This window comes from Dendrobium catenatum, unplaced genomic scaffold (genome assembly GCF_001605985.2).
Source record: "Dendrobium catenatum unplaced genomic scaffold, ASM160598v2 original_scaffold_268049, whole genome shotgun sequence".
In the NCBI taxonomy this organism is placed as follows: Eukaryota; Viridiplantae; Streptophyta; class Magnoliopsida; order Asparagales; family Orchidaceae; genus Dendrobium; species Dendrobium catenatum.
Window position 1 is genome coordinate 124,381 of NW_021586447.1, and position 11,930 is coordinate 136,310.

The window sequence follows — 11,930 nt, forward strand, 5'->3', positions numbered from 1 at the left end:
TTCGGTGGTGATCTTCGTCGACCGCCCATCTTATTCGGCGTCGATCTTCGTCGACCGCCCTTGTTCTACGGCTTCAAACGTCGTCGACAGCCGACCTTCTTCCGCAGTTCATCGATCTTCACAAACTCCAGGCTCTGATACCAACTGATGTAGTGGATCGTCGGAAGATGATACCTACAAGAAGGATTTTAGGATTTTCCCAATCCAGGGAAGAAGAACAAGAAGCTTTCAAAGCTTTCTAATGGGGATAATATCATTCAATGCTTTCTTCTTCTACAAGACCTCCTACTTATGAGAGCAAAAGAGTATTCTAGAACAAAATGGATAAAGTACTCCTAAGGACTATCCTAGCTTAAAATGCACCGCATCACTTCTCTCCCATTCTGAGCCCTAAGCAGCTCTAAATCTTTCGCAACTAGTAGATCTCTTTGACATTCGGTTTTGTGGCAAAGGACCTAGTTGAGATTGATGAGAGCATTTGGATTGGCAATGCAGAAAAAGTAATTAGCGAAGAGTGGTTGAAAAAGTTTCTTCCTATTATTCTCATTGTAATCTTTTTGGCCACATGCTGTCCTTTTGTAGAAATGCTGCAAATGCTAATACAGAAAAGGTGTCCAAAAAATTTCTTGGTTCTAAGCATAATCACGAGGATGATAATCCAGTTGGCCTTGTTCAACAAAATTATGAGCGACAAACTTCTCCTCTATTGGAGTCAAGCACTATTCCTGCTTGTGTGATAAAGCCAAATGGTTTTGAAGCTACTACTATTAACACCACTATTGTTGCTGAAAATATCACTTACCCCCTTTTGACGGACAACATTCTAATCAGATTTTAATGGAAGCTTCTCCTAAACCTAATCATCCGAATAGAGTTACTGATACTTTACCTCCTTTAGATATGTAATTCTCCTTTCATGTTTGATGCTGATCTCAAGGCCATTTAAATTGCAATTTCCAACCGTATTACATTAGAGGATAATAATTAACTTCAGAAATGATTTCTTCCCTAATTTTTGGTTATCAGTTTCCTTACTCATATGTTTTCTTAATTTTGTTCTCTAATTTTTAGCTATCAGTTTCTCGTAGGAGTGAGTTTTGCTAAATTTGATTTTAATTTCATTTTTTTTACTGTGACCTGACTTCCAACCGAATATATAATTGTCATGCTCCAAACTTCAATCCGTTCTTTTTAAAAGACAACCATTAAATTATATTTTGTGGAAAATTTCTTTGTACTTTCAATTTTCATCTCAAGAAATGTATACTAATCTAAACTAAAGAATTGTGAACTGGAAGTTTATGTATTTATCAGAATTGTGTGGTACATTATACATCTGCATAAGAAATCCAAAATCCTAAAATGCTTCCTATCGCATTAGGTATCAAAGTTCAAATAAGGGTAATAATGCTTAGACATAAGACATAATAATTGGTTCAGTTAACAAAACAATAAGAATATGCAATTTAAACAACAGATGATTAAGATATGTTTTTCTAACCAGGTTCACAATTGTATTATCACATTTAATGTGAAGTATAATCTTTAGGGAATTTTCTAATTGACTTAGAAGATGTCTTTGACAAATACAAGTTAACTGAACCCCAAAAAGTCAAACTTAATGACATGCTCAACTACTTTAGAGAATTGTTTTTGCTTAATTAACAAGGCTGAATATGATGGAAAACAACCACCAAAATAAAGAAACTTGCAGAAATTCAGTGAAAAACAGCAAGAATGAGCATATTTTGATGAAAAATTGTAGGGAAATAAAAAAACAAGCACTTGATATTCACTAATAGTTGAAAAGAAACAATCCGAGACAATGAATCTTCAATTCAAGAGGAAGATTTCATTCCCAAAATATCTAGCCCAAGCTTAGAGCCCCAAAAGCAAACATAAGAGATATCAAATTTCAGCTCAAATTCAAGATAATCCTAACCCTAGCCAAAAGGAAAATACTTAAAGCAACAATACAATTATTTAATACTTAATCCCTAAGCAACCCACAACATTTGAATTTTTCCCCTAAACCCAAGATCTCATCAATGCTTGGGCCCCACCCATGTGCCGCCTCCCTTCCCATTTCCGCCCACCTTAGGGGCCTGCCTCTTGTAGCAAAGAACCGGTCCAAGAGGGACCGATTGAAGTTGGGCGGCCGACCTAACAAAATATAATTTTCTCTAGTAGCCATGTTCTTGTTGAGTTGTTTGAATGTGCTATCTTGTTTAAATTCTTAATTTTATATCTTAACAGAATAACAGTAGACTGTAGATATCTACTATTAAGGAATCTTTGAGTACGAGTTTGAACATCATGGAAAGATATTTCAAGTGATTTTTGAATTCAAAAATATCAAATAATATGGATGATAATACTAATAAAGTTGAAGAGCAAAATGAAAAACGCATTTGAGTGGATGTTTATTTATAAAAAAATATGTAATTAAGTGTGAAAAATCTTCCATCTGATCCAGGACTATGAATTCTTATTACTGAATTTAATCCTAACATTCGAGATGAAGTTCATAGAACATATTTACAACGATGACCATTTCAAAATCATAATTATGATTTTTTGAAAAGTAAATGTGGGATGAAAGACATTGCTTTAATCCTACTTGGTTTGACAAATACTCTGATTAGCTAAAGTATAGTATATGTAAGGATAAATCATATTGTTTATATTATTATCTTTTCTGAACATCCGGTACAAGCAATAAAGAGGAAGAGACATTTAATATGAAATGTATTTTCAAATTGGACAAAACAAACAAATTTGATCTTCATGTAGGAAGTCATAACAATGCGTTTCATAATGCTAGACGAAGTTGTGAAGCCCTAATGAAACAGGGTCAACATATTAGTTTTGTATTAAAAAAGAAACAGATCAAGCTACAATTGCATACCGTACCCACCTCAAAACTTCAGCCGATTGCATAAAATTTTTTTTGAGACAAGGACTAGCTTTTCGATGACATGATGAGTTTTGTACTCCAAAAATCAGAATATTTTTATTGAACTGGTGTTATTTCTGGCTGAACATAACAAAGGCATAAAAGATGAGGTGCTAAAAAATGCACTTGAGAATTTACAATTAATTGCACCTGATATTCAAAAAGATAATACAAGAGCTTTCACTATTGCAATCACAAACTTCATATTTGAGGAGATTATTGATAAGTTTTCTCAATTTTAGTTGATGAATCGCTTGATAAATCTGCTAAAGAGCAAATGACAATTGTAGTGCGTTTAGTTGACATAAAATGTGAGATAGTATAATATTTTTGGAGATTTCTCATGTGTCGCATACAATTGCGAATAGTCAAAAAATTAAAATTGAACAACTCTTTTCACTATATGTTTTGAATATTTCTAGAATACGGGGTCAAGGTTATGATGTAGCTAGCAATATGAGATGAGAGTTTAATCGTTTAAAGGATCTATTTATGAATGAAAATAAACCAGCACGTTACATTCATTACTTCTCATATCAACTTCAATTAACATTGGTGGCAATTGCAAAAAATCATATTCTTATTGCTTTATTATTTATTATAATTTCAAGTGTGATGAATATTGTTGGTGTTTTTTGCAAAAGTCGTGATAAGTTTTGAGAACTACAATGCGAGAAGGCATTAAATGAATTACAAAGTGGAAAACTTTTAATTGGACGAGATTTAAATCAAAAAATAATCCTTAGGCGTAAAGGCGATATGTAGTGGGGTTCGAATTATGAATCAATTATAAGGTTAATAACAATGTTCTCTACAGTAATTGATGTTTAGAAAATTATTTTAGAAGATGGTGTAAGCTCAGATTAAAAAGATGAGGTGTATGCATTATTGAAATCATTACAGACATTTGAATTTTTTTTCCTATATTTGATGAAAGATGTTTTGATATCACTAATGAACTATTATAAATTTTGTAGAGATGAGAACAAAATATTGTAAATACTATATTTTTTATACGTATATGTAAAATGAAACTACATGATATGAAAGATAACAAGTGGGCTAACTTCATTAGTAATATAACTTCATTCTATGAGCAGCAAAAAATAAATGTTCTATATATAAATGATAAATAGGTTGCTCATGGCCGGCCTCTCCCTAAAGCTCAAGATAAAACAAATTTATATCATTTTTTTGTTGAAATTTTCTACACGATGCTTGATATGTAACTTCAAGAGTTGAACAATCGTTTTATATAAGTAAATACCGAGCTGTTTTTATGCATAGTTTGTTTGAATCCTAATAAAAAATTTTATGTATTCGACAAAAACATGTTGATTAAAATGACAATTTTATCCAACTGATTTTAGTCTTTTTAATCAGACGATTCTAAAAAATCAATTGGATACTTATCATTAGATCCCATACACAATTGATAACTTTGTGTTTATCAAATTATTAAGAGAACTAGCCATCTGATCGCATATCCATAATATAAGTATCTAATTAATTTTAAAGAACCGTCTGATAAAAAAGATTAAAATCAATTAGATAAAACTATGTCATTCTAATAAACTTCTCTTTGTCGAATGCATAAAATTCGTTATTAGGATTTAAACAAGTCATACACAAAAAAAGCTTGATATTTACTTCTGTAAAATAATTTTTCAACTCTTCAAGCTGTATATCAAGCACAGTGTAGAAAATTTAAATCAAAAAATGATATAAATTTATTATATCTTGAGCTCTACATTGAGGCCGACTGCAAGCAACATATTTATCATTCATATGTGGAACATTTATTTTCTATTACTCACAGAACGAAGTTACATTACTACTAAAATCAACCCACTTATTCTCTCTCATATCTTGCAGTCTCATTTTACATTTAAGCACCAAAAACAATACTTATAATATCTTGTTCTCCTCTTTACAAAATTTGTGATAGTTCAATAGTGATATCAAGTACATCTTTCATCAAATATAGACAAAAAGAAAATTCAAAGGTTTGTAATAATTCTAATAACACATATGCCTCATCTTTTTGTTCTGAGCTTACACCATCTTACAAAATAATTTTCAGAACATCAATTACTGTAAGAAACATTGTGATTAACCTTATAATTAATTTATAATGTGAACCCCATCGCGTATTGCCTGCACGCCTAAGAATTATTTCTTTATTTAACCATCTCCCAAGTAAAAATTTTCTACTTTGTAATTCATTTAATGTCTTCTCACGTTATAGTTCTCAGAGTTGATCATGATGCTTGTAAGAGACACCAACAAAATTAATCACACTAAAAATTAAAGTAAATAATAAAATAATCTTAATATAACTTTCACAACTGCAATCAATATTAATTAAAGCTGATGTGAGAAGCAATGAATGTAACGTGCTGATTTATTTTCATTCAGAAATTGAACCTTTACTCTTCTCTCATATTATTAGCTACATCATAACATAACATTGACCCCATATTCAAGAATTGCTAAACCATATGTTAAAAGGAGTTATTCAATTATCATTTTTTGACTATTCGCAATTGTATCTAGCATATGAGAAATTTCCAAAAAATATTCTACTATCTCATCTTTTTTGTCAACAAAACACACTACAATTGATCATTTGCTCTTTAGCAGATTTGTCAAGCAATTCATCAACTAAAATTAAGAAAACTTATCACAAATCTCATCATACATGAAGTTTGTGATTGCAATAGCAAATACTTTTGTAATATCTTTCTGAATATCATGTGCAATTAATTTTAAATTCTCAAGTGCATTTTTTAGCAACACATCTTATATGTATTTATTATGTTTAGCCATAAACAACACCAGTTTAAGAAAATTACTTTGATTTTTAGATGTACAAGACTCGTCATGTCCTCGGAAAGCTAGCCCTTATCTCAAAAGAAATATTATACAATTAACTGAAGTATTGAGGTATGTACGATATGCAATTGTAACTTGATCTGATAACTTTTAGAATACAAAACTAATATGTTGACTTTATTTCATTAGATTTTCATAACTTCACCTATCATTATGATGTACACTGTTATGACTTCCTACATAAAGATTAAATTTTTTTTTTCAATTTGAAAACTTATTTTTATTAAATATCTCATCCTCTTTGTTACCTCTACCATATATTCTGAAAAGATAATAATATAAATAATATGTTTTATCTTTATATATACTATACTCTAATCAATTAGAGTATTTGTCAAATCAAGTAGGATTAAAGCGTCTGTCTTTCATCATATATTTACTTTTTAAAAAATCATGACTAAGAGGTTGAAATAACTCTTGTTGTAAATATGTTCTACGAAATTCATCCCGAATGTTAGGATTAAAGTTAGTAATATAAATTCGTAGCCCTAGATCAGATGAACTATTTTTCACACTTAACTCCATATTTTTTTATAAATCAACATCCACTCGAATGCATTTTTATTTTGCTCTTAAACCTTATTGCTATTCTCATCCATATTATTTGATATTTTTGAATCCGAAGATCGCTTAAAATATCTTTTCATGATATTCAAACTTGTACTCAAAAATTCCTTAAGAGTAGATGTCTACAGTCTATTGTTATTCTATAAAAATATAAAGTTAAGAATTCAAATAAGATAACACATTCAAATAACTCAACAAGAACAAAACTACCAGAGAAAACTATATTTTGTAGACTACAATTTTACTAATGAAACAAAAATTATAGAAATAACACATGTAGACAAACATTATTAGGTTGAAAACTAAAAACGAGGTAGATTTCTCTAAGTTTTTCTTAGTGATTGTATTAAATTTTAGATGTGCAAAAATGTTGGTCATATTCTTTTTATTTTTGTGTTTTCTCAAGGGAGTACAAACCTATCCTTCACATCGGATAGATAATTTCATGCTCCTAAATAATATAGCCAAGGAAGCTTAAAAAATCATAAGTACAAACCTATCCTTCCTCACGACCCTTTGAGGGAGAAGGCTGGGCCTCACGATAATTTCATGCTCCTAAACTGAAATCAACGAAAAAAATACCTCTCGTTTGTTGAATGATGTTCACACAAGCGCATGCGTGAGGGCCGTGAGGCAACGGAGAGGCTGCGAAACTCACCAACACGCCTGAAGTTACTGGCCGACGACCGCAGTCTAGGCCTTGTGAAGCCATTTGCTGTCCATGTAAGTGCACGCATGAGGGATGCGAGATGAGGGAGAAGGTTGCGACTTGCGGAATGTCACGATAAGCAAAGTCACGAAGAGGAAAAAAACATTGAACAAGTAAAATTAGGGTTTAAATGATATAAACCTTCTTTTTTTTGGGTGGGAGGGACTTGCCCCCCTGCATCTGCCCTTGCTCTTAGCTGTAGTTAATGTTGGATGGATTAACTGAGTTCAACTTTATTTTGAGAAGCCTCATTTGCTAGCATCCAATTTACTGACGACACTTTTTTATTTTGCGGTGCTTTTAAAAAATAAGTTCTCTATCTTAAGCATATTCTCTCTAAAGCTTTAAGGTATGCTAGATTTGAAAATCAATTCTTCTAAATCTTTATTAATTTAGCTTAATAATTATCATTGCATAGCTTCTTGCTACAGTATTTTGATGTTCCTTGGAAAAACCACATTTTAAGTGTTTGGGTAATCATCTTAATATTAAAAGATTACAAAAATCCTTCCATCGACAAAAATCGCCTTAAGCTTGTATATTGGAAAAATAATAATTGTTCAAAGGGGGTAGGATTATTATCATTAACTCAATCCTGACTTCTATTCATCTATACTATCTTTCTTTCATTTAGATTTCCAAATGGGTGACAAGTTAAATTTAGGGCATTTAAAGAAATTTTATGTCGAAAAAAAAAAAAAAAAACATATGCTAATGGTCTTAATAATGTTTGAAAGAAAAATACTTATAAGCTTAAAGAATATGGTGGGATCCATTAATATTTATATTCTTAGCAAATGAATGGGAAAACCTTACATCCTAATGATTCTAGTCTGACAAGTTATGTCATGAAAAAGAAGTATATTGCCTATGAGGCCCTACTGCTTATTGCTTCAAGAAGGCTTCTTTCGCTAAATCTTTCATATTCATTATAGGTTTTGGAAACTTTGTTCAACCCTTATCAATATTGCTTGGAATGTTAATATGAACAAGCAAATTCTAGCTAGATAAATGGATTGAGGATTGTCCTCTTGCTATCACTTTCAACGAGCTTATTTTGTTTCTTAGAAGCCCTTGGGCTTGGCTAAATCTTAATGGCACATCCAATCGAAAACAAACTTTTATTTTTCATTTATTCGATGATGAAATTTTTCTTATTCTATCATCAATACATTTCACTTATCAGGTTCAAAAGATAAAGTATTACTGGCTTCTTTTAAATGGTAATTTCCCTCAAGTTCATGATAAAAAGGGACATCTTTTCAATGAATATGGAATCCAATTATTCCTATTAAGATCTCCATTCATGATTGGTTGGATGGTTTGCATAAGAAGGTTTCCAAGCAAAGTTCACTTTAACAAATTGCGCATTATCAATTCTCCTTTTTGTAACATGTGTAATATTGTTTTTGAAGATGATTTTCACCTCCTTTTTAATTGGGTCATTAGCAATATTTGGAAGAGAATATATCGTCCATCTGGTATTCCTTCCTCTAAGCTTATAGGAAGTATCCATTTAGCTTTGACATCACAGAGTTCAAACATAACAATAATGATTTGGCTAACCTTTGGAATATCTTCTTTTTAGCAACAATTTGGATTGTCTACAAATAGCAAAATGGTAGAATGTTCATCAACAAAGTAATTTGCGTTGACATTTTCTCCTTGGTTTAATTCTGCATTGATCAGGGTAAAAAATGGGATTTAAATTCCATTTTGGATTTCCTCTCATGGCCGGATTCAACATAAGGCCTTTTTCTAATTATTTTTTAATTTGTTTTTTTTTTTTCTAATGAAAAGTATGTCCCAACTTGTTCACTAAATAAAAAAGAATAAAAGGTAGAAAGAGGGACAAAGGAGAGTTAATGGTCCAATTCTATCAATGAGAAAAATGTGGACACATACCAACCATAAAATACCAGACTTCTGGTGCCAAATGGAACACATGTTTTTCTAGAATTCACTAGTGATTATCAGAACCAAGTACCTAGCTATAGAGATATATAATGGAGCAAAGCAATCATAAGAAAATCAAAGTAGAATAGCTCTTAAAAAAAATAGAAATCTTCAACGCTAAATTACTCGAGCTTATTAGAATCTAACAATGCTTGAATATGAACATTTAAAAAGAACAAGAAAACATTAGATCAATATTAAAACAAAAAACATATTATAAAAAGATTTATATCCTTTTCTATGAATTATTTAAGGGGCAGTTTGAGATCAATTTTATTTTATTTTATTAATGTTTTGACATTAAAAAACATATATTTTGTATTTTAAAAATATGTTTTGTTTAGTATGCAGTGGTGGTGTAAATCACCGGCGGGGCAACACTAACGCTTGGCAGCGGCGGCCCGTAATGATAGTTTTTCTTTTGAATATTTTTAAAACTTAATTTTTTGTAAAATAAAAATAAAAACACTTAAAAACCTCATTAAACAAACATGCTTTAAAAAAAAAGTGATGTCAAACAAAACTTTAGGATTATTAGAATAGTTACTAAACTAGACAATGAATCATCAAAATTCAGGAGATATGAAAGAACAATACCTCCTCTGAAAGTTGAAGCTGCTATCAGTAAAATAAATACTTCCATCCTCATCAATATCTAAATCATTGGTAAACTTAAATGGGACACCTTCTGCCTCTGTGGTCAGCGGTGTAGCCACCCCACCTTCTGGGCCTACCTTCAGCAACCCAAAATATGCATCAGCAATATAAAGGTCTCCAGTTTTCTTGTTAAAACGAAGACCCAATGGCCGCCCACAGATGTGTTCATTTTCCAAATAGCTAAAAAGTGATGGTTTCGGGTCACATAGCCCTGACCTACTCATAAAATAAAGCCAATTTCGTTGTTAGGGATCCGAACAAAGTAAATTAAACAAAATTCCCAAATAAACATAGCGATGTTGCCCTGGATCCGAAATGGCCACCAAATATTTCCATGCAATTCTAATTATGAGTTTGTTTGGGATGACTATAACTTTTTATAAAAATGATTGTAAAGTTGAAGTAAAGAAAACAACTTTTTTGAAAGTAGTTTCCAAGCACCAAAATTTATTGAAATCAAATAAAAAAAAAGGTTAAACAAAAATTATGATTAGATCCGAAAAGCGAAGCATCAAGAAAGTTGTTCCAAATAAAACCTAAATCTAGAAAACTTCAAATTGTGGGGCTGTTTGGGGGCAAGTAGGATTTAGTAAACTCCAAAATGAACTAAGCAATCAAATAAAATCCACTGCTAAACCACATCATCACAAACTGTGGAATAAAAAATCTTGATTAAAACTTATTTAAAATTGAAGGATCTGTGGTCTATTCGGAGAAAATTACTCTAATTTTAAAACCCTAAAATCATAGATACGAATTCTATATTTTACAATTTATTAAAAAAAAGTAGAAAAAGCATATAGACCTGTTCTGCGACGTGTAGGCGAAGTCTGACCAGGACTCGCCGTTCCAGAACAAGATCCGGCCGTCAGCAACGCCGGTGTAGGGCCCGCGGCCAAGGGGGTCGAAGGTGATGCTCTCCGGCCCCTGGACCTGGTTTACAAACCTCAACTCCGCTTTCTGAAGGCGGTTCTCTGCGTCTCTCGCCGCCGGAAGCTCCGACCACGGCGGCAGCTCCACAGGGTAAACTTCGAAGCCAGGAAATTTAGCCATGGGACGGTGATTGAAAGGGTCTGTGCCGCAGTAGAGCGCCGCAAGGAGAAACAGACCGGCTACAATAGGCCCAGCGAGTGCCATCGCCGACGGTCTCTGAGGCTTTTCCCGCGAATACCTTTGGCGGCTTTGTTGTTTCACCAGTGAAGTAGCTGAGATTCGGCCAAATTCGGAGACGGATACCTCAATGTTTTGACGTAATGCGTGACGCAAAATGCACGGAAAAATTGAAAGCTTGGTCTAAAAACACATATCGAAAGAAATTTTCATAAAAATTTTAATTGATGACTATGGCCTACTTTAAATAATAATAATAATAGTAATAATAATAAATTGATGTTTGAAGAGCACTTAATTCCCTATTATGAAAAAATAGTGCTAAATTGGAGTCTAAGTCAATAAAGCTCATTAGGCCATGCATCACATATTCATTATATAGAATTTTGTGATGCAAGTTTATTGGGGTTTACAAATAAAATTAGAAAGAGTTGGTATTGTGGGATCACAACATTGATTCACTGAAGACTTATGGACAAGATTAATTATGTCAAGGGAAATGGTCTTGCGATAGGAGGGCTTGTCAATGAGACTAATGGCATGTGAAGAGGAGAAGATTTAGCGACATGAGCTCAGTGGAGTAGACAACGATGTGTCTGATGGTAAGGAGAAGAGAAGGCTTAGTGAGGAAGGGATTTCGAGAACGGCAACATGAAATGAGCTATCTAGAAAATGCATTATGGGATTGATATGTGCGCAAGAAGATTTGAATGAAGTTCAAATTATGTTTGTACTTTTGAGCAGTATTTCTAATAAGATTTGATAATCAAGTTAGTCTATGCTGACTAAAAAAGAATTTTACTTATATAAAAGATGAGTAATTTAACTCAAAAAAAATTATTTTTTAGCATATTGATTTAAGAAAACAAAGTTAAGATATTTTTCTCCAATTGTGCTTATTACAAGGCATATTTGGTCAAAATTTTCAAACAAATCCATCTTACCTCATTCTAATTTTTTAAGTTATATGTTGCACACTTTATTATTATTATTATTTTGATAATTTTTTTTTATAAATTATTTTGGAGAATTTTATAGGTGATTAACTTAAGAAATTAGATTGATCTTTTGTGATAACAT

General features: G+C 31.9%; 1 protein-coding gene across 1 annotated transcript; it reads right to left on the reverse strand.

Moving 5' to 3' along the window:
• Window positions 1–9,634: 9,634 nt before the first annotated feature.
• Window positions 9,635–10,987, reverse strand: LOC110104837 (protein STRICTOSIDINE SYNTHASE-LIKE 3-like). The gene is made up of 2 exons (XM_020834105.2): window positions 10,546–10,987; window positions 9,635–9,956 (listed from the first exon to the last, which is right to left on the reverse strand). Exons 1-2 carry the CDS (start codon window positions 10,875–10,877, stop codon window positions 9,650–9,652), a joined length of 639 nt encoding a protein of 212 aa, XP_020689764.1. The 5' UTR covers window positions 10,878–10,987; the 3' UTR covers window positions 9,635–9,649.
• Between the last annotated feature and the right edge of the window lie 943 nt (window positions 10,988–11,930).